This window comes from Artibeus jamaicensis, unplaced genomic scaffold (assembly GCF_021234435.1).
Source record: "Artibeus jamaicensis isolate MK-2021 breed Jamaican fruit bat unplaced genomic scaffold, CSHL_Jam_final contig_908, whole genome shotgun sequence".
Classification (NCBI taxonomy): domain Eukaryota; kingdom Metazoa; phylum Chordata; class Mammalia; order Chiroptera; family Phyllostomidae; genus Artibeus; species Artibeus jamaicensis.
In genome coordinates this window covers 3,223,010-3,241,870 of record NW_026522009.1, presented here as the reverse complement: position 1 = coordinate 3,241,870, position 18,861 = coordinate 3,223,010, and the positions used below count along the sequence as shown (strand labels likewise).

General features: G+C 32.0%; 1 protein-coding gene across 14 annotated transcripts in view; it reads right to left on the bottom strand.

Annotated features, from left to right (window-relative positions):
- The window catches only part of ADGRL3 (adhesion G protein-coupled receptor L3), a 770,297-nt gene that overhangs the window by 487,033 nt on the left and 264,403 nt on the right, over positions 1 to 18,861 (bottom strand). For all 14 annotated transcript variants that reach the window (XM_053655018.1, XM_053655016.1, XM_053655023.1 and 11 more), the window contains one exon: positions 10,175 to 10,384. In XM_053655018.1, the coding sequence (XP_053510993.1) occupies positions 10,175 to 10,229 (55 nt within the window). In that variant the 5' untranslated portion in view covers positions 10,230 to 10,384. The remainder of the gene's footprint in view (positions 1 to 10,174; positions 10,385 to 18,861) is intronic.

Sequence of the window (18,861 nt, the reverse complement as noted above, 5' to 3'; positions counted from 1 at the left end):
TTTTCTCCTAATTTTTTTCCCAAATGGTAGTATTTCAAATAAACCCACTTGCCTGAAATAATGCAATTATGCCAGGATTCATGCATGTAAAACCTCATGTTTTCTTCCAATTCTCATTTTTGTTTGTGGATACAATGTGAATAGTCACAAATGTACAATAAATAGGTCTGAGAAAGAGACACGATGAATTGCGATGAATTGCAGAACTTTCTGGAGATGCAGTAGAAGGCATCCAGTAGTTTTCCAATATTAAAGACTCGATATTTATAGCAGAATTTGAGCAAAAACACAAAATAAATAAATGAAATAAGAGGACTTCCAAAGTCTGGAAGAACAAAAGAATTCAGACTAGAGCAAAAATAGAAACTTTTTGCCACCAAAATTAAAGTTTAATGTTCTTTATCATTTTCTTAGGGGGTAGTGATTGTAAGCTACTAGAGGAACAGAGTAAATCACCTTGTTTTATATATAAATCACTGCTACACAGTTCGCACATCATAGTAAAGTTTCAGTCATTGTCAATTACTAGTTTTTATCATCATGAAAATCTGAATTAGAGAACTACTTTAAGGAATCAAATATGTAAATAAAAAGGCAGGTTGAGTGAGGATAGGAACATCATATATGATTTCAAAGTGAATGTAAAATAGAGAAGATTGAAATGGGTAAATCCAGGCAAAAAAACCTCCCTTAGAATATGCAATCTAAAGAAATCATACATCTAAATGTATTCTAACAATAATATCCACTAGTCTTTTCTACAAAAGGCATTTCTATAAAGAACACATAGAACTCAATAATGAAAAAGTAAACATTGAGAAAAGGTTATATAATATTTCTCCAAGTAAGATATAAGTATGGCCAATGAGCACATGTAAAGGAGCTCAACATCATGATGCATGAAGTGCAAATCAAACCTTGGGATGTCACTTCATCTAGACTAGGATGGCTGAAATAAAAAAAAAAAAACAGTGAGTCTGGGTGAAGATGTGGAAAAATGAGAACTCCCATATTACTGTTAAGAATGTATAACTGCACAACCACTCTGGGAAACAGTTTTGCAGGTCCTCAGAAAGTTAAACATAGAGTTACCGCATGATTCAGCAATTCCATTCCTAGGTGTATAGTGTATATGAAAGAAAAGTAAAAATATGTCTACATTAAAACTTGTAAATAAAATTTAATAAGAAATTATGCAGAATAGAAAAAAGTGGAAATAACCCAAATTTCCATCAACTAGTAAGTACAATATGGGATATCCATAAAATATAATATCATTTGGCAAGAAAGTAGAATTAAGTGTTGATACACATTATGATATGCATAAATTTTAATTGCATTAAGTGAAATGAGTGAATAACAAAAAAATCAAAACTTTATATGCAGGAAAAACATCCAGAATAGGCAAATCCATCGATACATAAAGTACCAAATACAATGGTGTTTGCCAGGGATGTAGCTGAATGGGGAGACTGGGTGTGAGTCATAATGGAATGGGGTTTCTTTTTAAAGGACTAATAATGTTTTAAAATTGTGCTGATCACTGCACAATGGTGCACACACTGAAATCTACTGAACTGTACACTTTAAAAGGGTGTTTTATGGTATGTTAAAATTCAATTTATGCATTAGCCTTGGTAGGTGTGGCTCTCAGTGGATTGAGTGCCTGCCAATGAACCAAAGAGTCCCCAGTTGAATTCCCAGTAGGGCACAAGCCTGGATTGCATGAGGGCCAGGTCCCCAGTAGGGGGCGCGTGAGAAGCAAGCACACATCGATGTTTCCCCCTCTTTCCCTTCTCCTCTCTAAAAAATGAATAAATAAAATCTTTTAAAAAATTCAATTTATGCATTAAAAACATATTAGTGCCTTAGATTCCTTAAAAAAATCCATGAGGTATGTTTTATAATTATCTTCTTCCTTTATCACAAGAGGACTATACTTTTCAGACTATTAGGGGTTTTTTTGTTGTTGTTTTGTAATGAAAATGGAAACAGATATAATGTGCATTACTTCCAAGAATATCAATAAAAATTTTGTATTAGAATCTCCACAATGCTCATTCTTCATTCTTGTGGACAAGAATGGCAATGACCCTCTGAATGACTTTGTATGCCTCATGGCATTAGCCCAGATTTCTGAATAACTATGAGAGCAACAGAATGACACACATCTCCCACCCCTCACCGCCCTACACACACACTGACCAGAAACACCTACGTGCCTTGGAATGTTTGGTGAACAAGAAATTATTCATGGAAGCCATGACTCATTTTGGAATCTATGGTGACTACAGCCTAGTTGGTCCTATCTAATACATTGGTCAAAAATGGAGATTAATGTAGGTAGCTGAAAGAAGTCTTCCTCTGGAAGATTTATAATATATAATCTGAAACACACACACGATTGATTTCATCCCAACTTAACTACTTTGTGTTCTAGACACTTGATTTTCTGAGGAGGCATTTCTAGCCCCTGAAACAGAAATACATAGACTGCAGTGGTGTTTCAGAGATTTCATTTTTATAATTGACTTTTATGATCAAATGGGTGAGTGCCTTACTATTCCTCTTTTCATTTCTATTGATGTTTCTCTTGTTTAATATTCAATATACATCTTACAAATTTTATTAAATTTCTAACTAGAAAAGCTCACATTGGTACGATGAATGCATTTGTGTAAAAATCTTTGAAAATTAATTTAAAATATTTGTGCATTTTATTGACCTCAGACTTTTCATCCAGTAACATGGTATATTGCCTGTCTTCTTTTATAACCCTCAGTAAGGTTTCAGAGTTTTCATTTCATAGGCTCCATACATTTCTTCCTATGGTATTCTCAAAGTCATGCATTTCATTGCTGGTTTGACTCAAATGAGCAATGAAATGAATGAGTTACTTACAGACAGTATGTATGTGAAAATCACCTAGCTGAATCAAAGTGGTCTCATTAATTCTGAGAAAGTTAGTATTTCTTGAATCTACTGAATGTATATCATCATAATCCTTCAAATATTAATTATATTCTATACTTGAATATCTAGCCTTCATATCTTGTTTGGTTCATTATTAAAGTAGCCAAAACTTGTGGAATTCTTTTAAACGGATCATAGTAATAACTAGCAAGATCATATTGACCATTTCCTGTCATTTATATAACATAGTTATTTTAGTTAATTAATCTGAAAAGAAATCATTCTTTAACTTTCACTTCTCAAGATATTTTCTTCCAGAGATACGAAGATATAGTCAAATTTATATAAAAGCATGTTACTTATAGCGCTATGTGTAAAGGTAATATACCAATGACTTTCACTGCTAAGTCATCACAATATGGTTAGACAAACCATGGTCCTTCATATGAAACAATATTATAATTTTTAAAAACTCAATGAGAGTTTAGAAATGTCTGCATTTTGAGGTTAAGTCAAATGAAAGGTAAGTTTTATTTCTAATAACATTATAGTGTAACAAAATACATGCACACACAGGAAAGCAGGAAAATCTCACAAACATGAATATTAAGTATATCACTGGGTCATGAGATTATTGGATTTTTGCTTTCTAATTTAAATTTCTATGAGGTGAATTACTCTTAAAATAAAGTAGGTGACTCTAGTAATGACAAAGGGATCTGTGAGACTATGTTCTTGTACCTGAACAGTAAACTACATCCTTGACTTCAGCACATTCAAATCCCAACAAACTATATTAGTTTATATTAGGTGATGACAGGCTGTTTTTGTTCAAAGCCCTGCATCTCTTACTTTTTAAAAGTCTAACTAGTATATTTCTCTTGCAAATCTTTAAATAACCGTGCTTATCTGATGATTCGTTCATATATGATCATTTTCATTTTTCTGATAGAAAGAAAATTTTCTGTGGTTAAAGAAACCAACCCTGCTCTGATGGCAATATTAGGAACATAGACATTAAATCAAATCAAATAAACATGTCATTATTAACAAAATTAGAAGGCAAAATTACTCATAATCTGTATGAAGATAAACCACCATTCTTTGAATACTAATATATTTTTTTAATTTCTGAAGTGATTTTTTCTAATTCATGTTTTGTCATTAGCTTTATCAAACCCATTGACTGATCCACTAAAAAGTAGAAAATGAACTAACCTTATTTTCAACAGGGCCTTACTCTAAACCACCAAATTAAAATAGAACATAATAGAACACATAGTCTCTATTTAGATGACAAATCAAGGAGACCCTCTCCTATTGCATTTCAATTTTTTTGACTGTTCACTAAAGAGTAACTTCCCAATCAGAATGGAGGGAATAAATGCATGAAAAAATGTACCACAGCTACTTAAATGAAATTAGAAAAGTAAGAGCATTCTTACATTGAGAATGAAAGTAAAAAGCAATGCAATAAAGAAGAAAACAGATAAGTACTTATATATTATATTTCCAAGTATTTAAAATTAATTCAACATCAAGGGTATGATTACCCTACTGCATCCACAGTCCACCCTGTGTCCAAAAAACACTTTAAAAAGACAGGACTGTAGCCCTCCCTACCCAAAGAGGCAAACTATTTAAAAACCGGATATAAGAAAATACTACTTTACTCTCAAGATATATATACTGGTCACTCATGAATATCACTACAATAAAAACATGTAAGTTTGCAAGTACAGAAGCAAAAGAAAACTTTTTTGCAAATTGCTAACTGCATACTGAATGTATAGGGAAGGTTTCTAAACCCATTCTTACAAAGGAAAAGCTATCAGCCATGCATGTTTGTGCTTTCCACTGTGGTATCAGAGACTGCATCCTTAATTTACAGAACACATGCATTTGAAATTCAGTACGATGTGTCCAATGAAGATGGTGTTGGATGTCTCGGAAGGAACCACATGTATCATGACCATGACAAAGCATTTCTGTATAACATATTTGACCATAAAATAGTGATATTACTGCAAACATTACAATTTACCTAGTGTGGCAGACAAACATATCAAGGATGATTAATTTCTGAAAATCACACAGTAACAAAGTTTAGTAGAGCTTAGAAGGCAACCTGGCTTTTTCACACTTAATAAAACATAACTTCATAAAGAAGAATTATATGGTAAGATGTTATACAGTAAAAGTAATTTTCTACTTTCTCAAGCTTCGTATCTTATTAAAAGTTAAAAAAAGTATGAGTAGTATTTTAAATCACTGACACATGAACTAGTATTATAACTGTTAAAATAGATTAATAATAAAATGCAAATCATATAAGAAGTACAGTACTAAATATATACGTATCTATATACATATAGATGCATGTTAATTGGTTTGTCCCTGCTAAGAACTGTTTATTGCAATTACCTTGTTGAACATATTACCTATATTAAGACCCTGTATTCTATGCAAATGTACCATAAAATATTGTTTCCCATCACTCATAGTGAGCTCAAATAATCCTGTTTTCTGTCTTTCCCATAAAGACACAATTTATAAGTACAGTTAAAATAAAATTAGATACATTTAAAATATCTAAGCACCCCAAACACCTTCTCAGCTCCAAATCCATTGTGTCTCGGGTGAAGTCCCAGCCCGACCATGTCTCCTAGCCCAGGTCCAACACTGGACCACGGTATTCCTTTACAGTGGGCGTGAGCCGCAGGTGCCCATGTTACCATCGTATATTGTTCCCCAATTCCACTATTTTCACTTGTCTCCAACAGCACCAACAGAACCAAAAAAAGTCCTTTATCTTCATGGAACAGTACATCAGTTAACAGCAAAGAACTGGCCATCTGCTTTGGCTGCTTTTCTTTACTTCTGCCAGGTCTCACTGCATAATAGATAAGGGTTTTACGGCTGTACAGGAGGAGGGCACAGTCATGGAAAACAGAAACACAGAGGCACATGGAGACATGGAATATGGACAGAAAAACATAGAACTGGAGACAATTCCTCATTTAAAATAATTGTGTATATATGTATATATATTTATATACATAATGTAGATATACTGATTAATTTTGTTTCCCTATATAAAATACTAGTCTGAATCTTTATGATGGTGTGAAGATTATTCAATTAATGTAAATGCTATTCAGAATTAACTGTTTAGCTTGGTTTCTAATTTTATCCATGTAAAGATCGTGCAAAAAATGCATTACATACCACTATCTATGTATTACTACCACTGACAATTACATACTCATATCACTGATAATTATACACTATAATTATGTTTTTATACATTGACCATTATATACTAAACCTTACAGTATCTACTAAGTATATATTAAGTTTTGATACATATTGATTTAATAATAGTTTTGTTCAGAGAGTAGTATTTAGAAATTTCTGGCATAACTTGAATGCTGAGGTTTAAGTAGAACAAGATTCTTTCAAATCTCAGGGCAAGAATAAGGATAATTATTCATTTTCCTTATTAAACTCTCAGAGGCTTAGCTCTATCTCAAGATGGTTAAGAGTAGAAAAATCAAATACAAGGGAGATTCACCAAATGCCAAGCACTGTATAAGCAGCTATATGTAGTATATTATTCTATCCATTCTTAAAAATAACTCTGCATGGAATATGTATTTATTTTTATAGATGAAAATTAGGCTTATAAATTTTTAAATTACTGAAAGCTCCTGGGGGGAAGAATAAAACAAAATTTTCCACTAACATATTTTTAGCAGCTAGCACAGATTTATGACTCACAGTGGGTTAACCAGTATGTAACTAGTTTACATAGTGAAAGGGTTACAGACCTAGCAGGTGGCAGAGTTGGAATTTTATCTCAGGTGTGTCAGACTTCAAAGCTCAATCTGTCTGCGCCCACATAATGAATGGGACAGGTGATCTGGACTTCTGCCTCACCTCTCCCAGATGAGCAGAAGAGTTGGTACAGGATTTTGTACTGGGAAGAATGGCCTTGATGGGAATCCATTATCTACTGGCAGTCAGATTGAAGCTCACAAAACCCCCTGATTTTATATCCGCTCTGAATCCCATAAGAGCTGTGTAACATTAGTCAAGTGTACCACTCAATAATTCAATATTTCTACCATAAAGAGTTAATGATAAAGACTATAATAATAAATGTTGAAACCATAAGAATGTTGTATGAATTAATTGTACCAATAATCTAACATGCATGGCTATAAAATCATCATTATTACTTGCTCAAGAGAAAAGGATAGGTACTCAGGCCATATCCAGAAAAGTTAATTGTCCATGGTCAGCAGGGCAAAGAAAGCCAGAATCACAACAGTAGCCAAGGACATGTTATCAGGGGAGGTCTAGGAAACAAGGGTACTTCTGTAATTGTGACAATCATTTTAATTCAATCATCTATGGTTTTAAGTTATGCAGTATTCCTGTAAGCCAAGATTGGTGGAGACTCTAAAGATATCATCTGAATAGATTTCAGCATTGGTGAAAGGTTAACATATTCCTCAGTTTATGAGTAAGCTGGGTTCTAAAATATGAAGCTCTTTATTTACAAGTCAGGAGTGGTACCACATAGGCAATGGAGCAGCCTTATAGGGAAGGTAGACAGTCATGAATTGAATTTTCTTTGGTGCAAGTTTTAGAATACCTAAGCACAATAACAAGGATAAAGTTTAAAGTGGAAAGCTTCCACATTGTTTACTCATATATGGTTCAAGAAAAAGGTGATAGAAAGTAATATACAGTAAAAAGAACTATTTACGTTTTTTGGCTATAACATTTTATATACCAGGTCAATTTCATATGTCCCCTACTAGGAGTTTTAAAATATTTCCCAGTTACCTGGAAGAGACTGTGTGTTTGGGACCCAATAAAATATATAGAAGGTACTATCAGTTTTGGGAAACCAGACATTTCAGAAAAATAGTATTTTTACTAGTTCTGCTATTTTAATCTACTTTCCTCAAGCAAGTATAATTTTAGTCTAACTTTTAAAAAATAAATAGTATAGTGTATATATTCTTTTCCCCTTGAGCATAAACATCAAAACAAATACTTCTCATGGTAACATAATTTCTGAGCTAATCCCTGGTTGTTAAAATTTACTGGAACTAAAAGTGCAGCGACAGATAGTATGATGAAAGAAATTAACATGTTAAAGCACTTAATATTCATCATGTATTGTGCTAGAATTTTTATACATGCTATTTCTTCAATCCGTAAAGGAACCTTATGAGTATAGCATTTGTACAACATCAAAAACCTAACTAAAATCATCTTTAGATATATATTAGGTTGGCCAAAAAGGCTGTTTAGTTTTTTTCCTTAAAGTAAAAGACTCGTTTTTCATTTTTACCAATAACTTTATTTACTTGGATATTTTGAGAATGTAGGCTAACTCCTGCTATTGGCTTCTAGTGGGTAGAGGCCAGGGGTGCTGCTAAACATCCATGAATGCATAAGACAATTCCTATAGCAGAGAATTATTTGGCCAAAATGTCTATAGTAGCAAGAAACTTTGCAAACCACTTTTGACACATTCAATCAGTCACAGCACCTTCATACTCTGCACAAATCTTTTTGTGTGTATGTTTTACTTGCATTTTTACCTTTACTGAAATAATGAACCATAATATGCCAAAAATGTTGCATATTTTCTTCCATCTTCAATATTAAAATGCCTGCATAAAAATTCAACAGTTTGGATTTTTTAATACAAGCTGATTTAACAGCTGTCAAAATACAATGTAACAAAATTATTTCAAAAAAGTTAAAGACAAGCCCTACCAGAGTGATTGTAGGGAAAAAAAACTGAACTAACCTTTTGGCCACTCCAAAAGAAAATGAGAAAAGTACTTATTTAAAGTGCCATAATTATCTGATTGTCCCATGTCACAAAATATCATATGTTCCCAAGTGTGTGAATGTACTGCACCAGTACATAAATTAAGTACATATTTTGAAATTTTTGACAAAATTTAAATTGTTTATGGTTTTATAATCTTCCTTTCATTTAAAAACAGTACTGACCTGTATTATAGTGATTTGTTATATGTAAATGTGTGACGTCAGGGGAACTTCAGAGAACAACTCAAAAGAGACAGGTTACTTTATCCAGTTCTTACAATGACAGAGGAATGCAACTCAATTTGAAACTCAGGAACATAGGCCAAATTTGGAACTACATCCTAATGAACTACAATAGATTTCTATAATCAATTAAAAACCAAAAGTAAATGAAAGAGGCTTAAAATTCATTTCTGCTGCTTGATACATTATGATATTCTGAGACTTCCTAAGCACTGGTATGTACCGCTGTGTTCCCTTTTCTTTGATTCAATTACCATAAACGTATGAGATAGTGGCTGTATTATACCATTTTCTTCTTAGTGAAAAAACAGTGGTAATTAGTAGAAATCTTTAAATTGTGAAAAAGAAATGTACACGTAGACTTCACCTTGCCAGTTTTTACTGAGATTCCGTGGATGTTATATACTAAGTTGCATGGATATTGTCTGGCATACTAACTAAACAGTCATGTTTTGTAACATTTACAAAGGTATGTAATTTCTTATACATCTGTGTTGTCAATACCAACATGTTTAAATAAACAGAGGTTACAGTCTTTTATGAATATATTATCATGCATCTGTAAAATTACCTTTCTGTATTTGTTCATATTATTTTGATGTGTTTGTTTCTATTTTGCTTTGAAAGGTATATGACAAAAATAATTTTCCTTTAATGAGAGGTTTAGTTTTTATTCTATGTATTAGAGATTAAACATTATCATTACTAGGAGCTATTTGTTTTGTAAGTAAAGACTTACAAACAAATCATTACCCAGTTTGGGAAATCAGATTTTGGGGGTGTTTTCTTTCAAATGTTCATACTTACATTAAAATTAATTTTAATTACAAAAATATATAAGTGAAAAAATTCACAATGAGTAATACAGTTTAATGATTCAGCAGAATTTTCCTAAGTGTGGTATAAATAAAGAATAAAATATCCAAGTGTTTTTTTTTAAACCTTTGGTTATACATACATTTCAAAAGTTACCTTAAAAACTAAATTTCAAACTCATATTTACTGCAGCTCTGGTTCACATTGTGGCCATTTACTCCAACTTCTATTAACATAGGGTAAGCAAAGGCTGCAAAATTCTAGAGAAAAGATTTACAGAAAAGGGAGCAGTATAACTGAGACAGCATTAAGCATCACACAAAAAACTAATTAAAGGCCTTACCGTGAACTATCGGTGCTGAGAGCATCATGAAGACAAGTAGCTGTGACGGCCACATGGTTGTGTGGTTGAGCGTGAAAGTGCCTCAAGAGTGTTTGAAACGTGTAACAAAGGAGTGTTTCGGGTTCCTCTTCCGTATTGCAAAACCGATGATTAAAAAAAAAAAAGAAATATTCCTCAAAAACAAAAACACCAATATCCCAAATCCGAATCCTGCAAACAAGAAAAAAAAAGAGGTTACCAAATAGAGGTTTTCTTAATTCGTTGAAAATTCATTTCCTCATTAAAATATTTGTTATACCTCATTTCATTTTAAAGAGTACAAGATTCATATATAAAAATGAACAGATTACCTAAATGACAATACTTATGTATACATATTAACAGTGGTTATTTCCCAGACCCCAAAGAGACTGAAATGAATAATTCAGTATCACTGGACAAATTATATAAATAATTATATTAATTTTAGTGACTAATGTGTATTATTCATTAATATGTATAAACATATGTGGCACTATGTATAAATATTTTCAACAAATATAATTTTTACTAACTTTACTAAAACATTCATTCATTATCATTACTAGGAGCCTAGTTTTCTTTCTTTATTGGTTTTGAGAGAGAGAAAAACATTGGTTTGTTGTTCCACTTATTTATGAATTCACGGGGATGAAGACCCCAACCTTGGCTTCTCCAGACGAGTCTCTACCCAACTAAGCACCTAGCCATGGTCATTCAGGTGAATTTAAAATAAAAAAGTTAAACATATGAGTTTTGCTTTCATTCTTGGTCCTGATATTTATTGAGAAATCATTCTACATATTAACTACACTGCTGTTCTAAGCATCTTTGTAAGTAAATCTGTGACACCATAGATTTATGTTAATTAATTATGCTCAAACATAATTAATCAATTCAGCAGCAGTTTATAGAGTACTCACTGAAATACAAAGCACTGCACTAGGAAAACAGATAGAATATTGACTAAAACCTTTGACCTCTTCTCCAGGATCTTACAACTTAAGGTGAAGAATCTTGCTTAAAAGCATTCAATACATACATATGAGGCATTAATTTTTTAAGCATAAAAAAGTTATGTTAATGAATCAAACTGATATACCTGCCTCCGTCTAAGTACGCACAGATTTATCTTAGAGAACAAAAATACTGAGGAAACATGACCTAAATTTTAATGATTCTGTCTTTCCTCGCACCTCTAAAATGGATCAGTCATGCAGGGACTGCGTCTTCCTTCTCCCTCTTTCTCCTTTGTACTCTAATGATTAATATATATTTTATGTCATTTCATATTTTGAGTATGAATTTATTTTTTCTGGAAAGGGACATTAAAAATAGAGATAATTTACTAAAGACTATATTATAAGCCTCATTTTGACAATATGAATTCCAAACTATTTCTGAAGTACTTGCATAGGTTACAAGGTGAAATCACACATATTTGTCTGAATTCCTAGCACTGTGGTTTATAGCATGGAAGTTAAGAGCACAGACTCTGGGGCAATACCACCCTATCTCAGTGACTAACTCTTCCAGTACTATAGCCTTGGGTTAGTCATTTAAGCCCTCAGAGTATCACTTTCCTGTCATATAATGGGAAATAGTGATATTACTTAATGCATATGATTACATGATCATTAAGCTAACATTTGTAATTTCCAGTTATATAAGATACATTAAAATATGTATTTTCCAGAAGAGTCTAGCATGTAAAAAGTGTTATATGTATTGCTAATTATACATTACATTAGTTTTCAATTTTATCCTTTTAGCATGTGAGAACAAGATCATTTTATAGGTTAGCTAAAAAATATTTACTGACTCATTAGTTTTTAGATAGGTTCCAAGAACTGTCAATTTGGACACAAAAGATATTTTAAAACCCTCAATCACACAGATTTATTTTTAAATGCAGCTTATAATAGACATACTGATAATATTTTACTTTTACAAACAGGAAAAGCATTAATGGGAAAAATGTGATTTAGATAAAACCAAAACTATGTGGGAAAGAATCATACGAAACATTTCATTTCATTTTCTCTTATTCACTCTCTGACTCACAAAATATATAGAGAACTTATTTATTGTAATTATATAACTCTTTTCAAAAACAAATTTTGAAAGAAATTGGTAATTGAAAACAACATTATTTAACATGCACATAATAATTAATGGATATTTAAAGAATACTTAAACTGCTTGATAGACCAACAAGTAAACAATACCCGCACCATCAACATTCAGGTATTGTTTCTCTTTTCTCTACGGCCACTGAGTTTGTGAGTGACAAAAACTGACATCAGTGGGTGTGTGTATACATACAGACCCATACATAAATTACATAAGTACACACAAATAAGATAAACACATACAGAACTGTTTAGCTACTGAAAAGTTATGGGTAGCCATCTAGGTAAATTACTTATTCACTATCCCAAAAGTATACACTAAATATTCTTGAAAATACAAATAAAGTAGAACGATTTTTGTCACAACTCACACTGTAGTATGAAAAACACAACATAGAAAATAAAGTCACATAAAAAAGAGAAGAATGAATATTTTTAGTATGTATCATATGCCAACCAATGTTCTAGAAATTAAATAATTTACTGATTTAATTCTCCATTCAAATATGTAAAGCAGAAATACTGTCTCACATTTACTAAAGAGGAAAATTTGATGTTATGCAGCAAGAATTTCAAACCAAATGTCTGACTTGAATATCAGTGCTCTTTTCTATTTATATAGTAGAAATAAACAAGAAACTGTATGATAGTAATATGTTTATTAGTTGTACAAAGGAGGGAAACAGTGTAGCAAGCTTCTGGATAAACTTAGGCCTTGCTGAAATACTTTCATTGTGAAAAGAGAAGAACCTGAACAGTACAAAAGTGGAAGGACAAAACAGAAAAAACATACAGGTTTATAGTTTATAAAGCATAATAATTATACAGTTCCCTGTGGAGATTCAGGGAATATTATTCCCAAAGAGAAATAGGAGTATTGCTATTGTGAAGTTTGACTTTAGTGAAAACCAGAATAGTTCATTTTATAAGATATATAGTTTCACATTGATGAAGCAATGGGAGAAAGTTACCTTATAAAAAAGGAAAGAAATTACCTATGTGGTATTTATAATGGTTTAAGATTGAAGAAAGGGCATAAAGGCACTACTACCATGATATTTTACCTTTGATTTAGGCATAAGTATTTGTTTTTATGATTATTGTGTAAACTGAGGTAGAAAAAAGAATTTGGAGGAACTGAAGTTATTATTTGAGAAGGGTAACACGCTCTTCTCACATTGCAGCTCCAGGGCCCGCCTATCTCTCACACCCAGCCTCAAAATAATAGGCTAATTTGGGAGCACATATAATAAAATTCCACCACTTAAACTACATAAGTTTTACTAGATAAATGAAAGACAAGAATGCTCATAACCCACAGGAAGAAAAACCCTCACTCTTTGAAAACTAATATTAAAAAAATAAGAAAATTTTCTGGAATTTTTTTCCCAATGTATGTGTTACCACTAACTTTACCAAACCAATCACTTTTCATATAAAAGGGATGGATCTTTACTCAACTTATTTCTAAAACCTATCATTTCAAAAACACACAGAAGGGGGAAAAAGAAATGAGAAAAAACATTAGAAACCCATTTTGTAGCATGACAAGATAATCACTCATGAAAAAAGACTTACTAAAGATATAAAGCATTTAACAAGTGAATTTCAAGAAAATTCCCATCTCCAGTGAATTTGTCTCAGCCTTCTCTGTGCAGAACGCTCTGTGCTGCTGCAATGAACACAATGGGGAGAGCGCGGCTTCAGGTCTGAAATGTGACCGCCGTTCTCAAAGGACTTGCAATGAAATATGAATGCCAATAGTATGCTCACCAATGAATCACGCTGCTGTGCAAAATGCGATAGGTGTTATGTGAGATGTTCTAGAAACAGAATGTTAAAAAAATGACAGGTTTTCTTTTGTGTGTAAAGTAAGGGATTTAAACTCATGCAGACTTAATATTCTGGTGCTGGCAAAGTCGTATACCTCTCTAAATCTCTGTTTCTTCAACTTGAAGACAGCAACCAATATTCACCTTGTAGGCTGACTTCGAGCATTAGATAAGTACTCCACTGCCTGATGCAGAGGCTGCCACATGATCCTGCATGTCTGTCAGTACAAGTCTGTCATTCACCAACTTCCTTTGTTTCCTGTGTTTTATCAAAATGACAAAGACCATACGCCCCTAACATCCCCTCACATGCATGTTTGGGAAACTAACACAGGTGTCTAGACATGTACGATTTCCTTGAAAATTCTAGAGATGAACAATTTGTACTAAACGTGAGATTTTATAAAGGATTTTCAGTGTTTTTGTTTAAACCATACTTTATGATGTATGTCACTAATATCCATTAAGAAATGATCATGGTAATATTCAAAAATTATTTTCAAAAGATGGCATTTCTAACTGTTGTCAAAGATAATCACAATACAGCAATTTTGCCTTATTAACCCAAGCCAGGCTTGGAAGAGATATATTTCTAGTGTAGTCCTTGATTGGGAACTTGAAGTTTATACGTACTCAAGTAAAACTACCTAACTTCATTACTCTTCACAATATTCAAAATTTAAAAGCAAGGTTAAAGTATCCTAATTTGCATCATTCATATTTAAGATTATAATTATAAAGCTGTGTAATTTGAGGCAAGTTCACTAAATATTTTTTAATCAATAAATGAAAAAATGCTACAAATGTATTGAAAACCACTTATTCGTTATATTTAGACCAAATTTCATTCATAACTAGTGCTGCTATACACTAAAATTATTTGAATTACATCTCTTATTGATGAATTGAAGGCACTGATTTTACTTTGGGGAAACTCTCACCTTAAACTCTAGTGTCATAATTCATTTCTCCTGCTCGTATCCTTCCTATTGTGTTTGAAAACTTCTATCTTTATTTTATACAATAGATATAAAACCTATTTCTACATAGATTTTACACCCTTTCTACACCTTAAATACAGATTAATATTAAATCTGATTGCCACTCATGTGAAATTGTTTCCTTCGTTTTAGCTATTCTTAATCACATTTCTGTAAAATGACTTATTCTAAATATTTTCCCAAACTGTATGTTATTATATCTTTCTCCTCATGGTAACCTTGAAAATATACTTTAATATCTTCATTATAATACTTTTAAACTTTCTGAAACAAATTCTAATTACAAAGTTTATTCCATATCAACTTTATATGTTTTCATTTTATATTTTATTTTGCATCTTTTACTTGTTTTTGTCATATAAGTCTTCTTAGAGGTCCTATACTTTTACATAATTGGCACCTGCCAAATGTATAAAATGCCATGCGGTAGTCTTTTAATTATTAATTAGTATACAGTTCTATAACCCCACTGCTGATTTTAATACTGTAATTTTCTATTTCATGTTTCCTTTTTCACATTTAGAGAAATTATAGCTATTGCACAAAAATTCTCTTGGAAGTGTTTATAAATATTATTCAGTGTTATCTGTATTACTCCAGTGTTAATACATGGATTTTAACATTTAAACTACATTAATTAACAATCAAATGTTTATCATACTCCTCCACAAATTCACTTTTCAGTGATATAAAATTGACATATAGTAATTTATGAAGAGTGATGTAAATTTCAAGTAGATTTATGTAGTTATTACATTTTGTCATTTATCACTACTTTAACAAGTAAATTTCTTTTATCTTCACAGAGCATCTAGGTAATTATTATTTAGGTGAACATGGCTCATTACATTTATAAATAAGATCCATCCATAGTAAGCCAAAGAGCCAAGTATTTCTGACAAATATTTATTTAATAAGGATGGAAAACATGTTTAATAAACAGTAATCATGCATAGATGCTTAGACCAGAAATTTTAATGCTCATTATTCAAATTTAAGATCACCATATTTTCATGATTTACTAATATTGTACAGTCAGAAGCACATATACTGCAATGCTTTATTGCCCATGCACTAGGAAATGAAGGATGGCATATTTTTCTCCCAAAAATGTCTTTCCACAGCAGTTCTATATAGAATGTTCCTTCTGATATGAAAGGGAGATCTATGATATATTATCTCTTAGGGAAAAGATGAAAAATTAGATGACCATAATACAACTTTCTCCCATTACTATCTTACAATATTTCAAAATGTTTGCTGTGATGATCACCAGGTAGGAGCAAAATAAGCTTTAGACAAGTTTAAGCTGAGTAAAATACATATTGATAATTTTTAAAATGTTAGCTATAACTTACAATGTCAGAAACCAAAAAAAATATCTTTCCTTTAAAGTTTTCTTATTGTTTGCTAAAATAATATGTATTAATTCTTTTCCAAGTAAGTGCACTTGAATATACTATGTGAGCATGGTATGAAATTAAAAAGCCACCCTGGCTGGTGTGGCTCAGTGGATTGAGTGCTGGCCTGCAAATGAAAAGGTAACTGGTTCTATTACCAGTCAGGGTACATGCCTGGGTTACAGGCCAGGTCCCCAGTTGGGAGTGCGTGAGAAGCAACCACACATTGATGTTTCTCTCCCTCTCTTTCTCCCTGCCTGCCCCTCTCTCTAAATATAAATAATCAAATCCTTTGAAAAAGCACTATGTTGGTCCTACTATTGATCATAACCATAAAAAAATTAAATTCTTTCTCATAACATTTTGGCTCTGAAGCCCAAAACTTATGGCTAAATAGGCTTATGAAAGTTCCTTATTACAATAACTTACAAGAACCTTTCCCTTCAATATTTATGGACTTAAAGCATATTATATTAAATATCAAGTCTAGTAACAATAAGAAACCGAATGTTCTCAAAATTAATACCTTTTAAAATAGCAACAAATACCTTGAGATTCATAAAGGGGAACTTCTCAATCATCTTGTTTAATATTTTCAAGAAAAACTGAGTTGAATCAATCCTCATGTGTTTTTGTGGCAATAGTGTGCCAACAGATCATTATTTAATACAAAACTATGTAAACTGAGTTTGGCCATAGAGGGTGTAGGAGATATTTATAGCACAATGCTTGTGTCAAAGAAGGAAGAGGAGAAGAAAAGATAACTGAGGAAATGATAATAATAAAATACTTCAAATATGATAAAGAGTATACAGAAATAGATGAAGCAACATGGCTTGGAAGAACTGAAAGAGGTGAAAGAAAAAAAAAATGACAGTTGTGCCTGAATTTGATGAATGGTCACAATTTCACTAAACTGTGCTTGGAAGAGGGGTACTCTCTAGGTTGTTATAAAAAAGGATGAAGAGCTGGTACACAAACAAACAAACAACTGAGAAAACAGAGCCCACTACAGAATGGCAAAGTGTTTGTAACGTCTACTGAGTGAAGAGCAGCAGAAGTAAAGTAGACGATCCACCAGGGGAGAACAGAAAGGACTTTGAAGGCTAGCCAAGAGAATTTTAATTCAATTGAGTTACTTTCAAAGCTTCCGATTTGAGATATTTAAATAAGACTTTGTAATATTTGAAGGCACGCATTACATAAACACACAGAGATCACTGCAGGTAATGGGTTTTAAGATAGAGGATAAATATTTATAGTGAGTATATTCCAAAATTTTTTATAACCCTTTAAATTACTCCTAAATACTTGAACATTTTGTTTTCAATTTCATTTGTGTATATTATTTTTGGCTTCAAATAAAGAGCCTGAGTTAATAGAGGCATTAAGCAAAATAGAGGTATTAAGTGAATCATTAAATTTAAAAACTAACTGGTATTTAGCTGGTACCTAACATGACACCACACAAAAATAATGCAGCCTTTGCATTTTCATAATATGATGTTTTGTCTGGGTTCCAAACTTGCCTAATACTGCTTAACAGCTATTATGCTATTTGAGATCAAATATTGATTCCAGAGAATTACAACACTTATAGATACAACGGTATTATTATCCATTTGGCAGTGTATTACAACCAAATCAAGGCTATAATTGGACTACTTATCTGTAGAGATGCACATTTTATAACACATTTAAGTCAAATACAACATAGAAGACATTTCATACACACTAAGTATGCATATACCCTGACCTAGAACTGGATATGACAATGTTTCTTTTAGTCTTTTATGACTGGACAGATTTTTTTAAATTTAAGCTTCTTCACCAAGTATTAGACATCGATTAAGTCAGAGCCATCAGAAACACCACGAATAGAAGGCAGGACATAAACTCGAGTGAGAAAAGGCATTTAATCCCTCTCTCTTCAAGCTGTATTCCATATGACCAAAGGTAGATTACTTATATTTTCTAATGTTTGAACCTGAAATTAATGCTTACTAATTCCACAATTAATAATAATTATCTATTAGTATTATTCCACAAGGTGGTTATGAGGTGATATATATGATGTATAATGATTTCTGGTAAGAGTGGGCATTCAATAAGTGAGAAAATCCCAGCAGTAGGGTTATAATAGTGAACACATTACATTTGATTGTAAATGGAACAGAACAACATTTGATAGGAGTTTGTGAGTGGCTGGGTAAAAAAGGGAATAGACTGAGAAGGTACATCATAAACGCTATGCTCTTAGAAGATCAAATCAGTTGTGCTATATGGGAGAAAATGGAGAGGAAA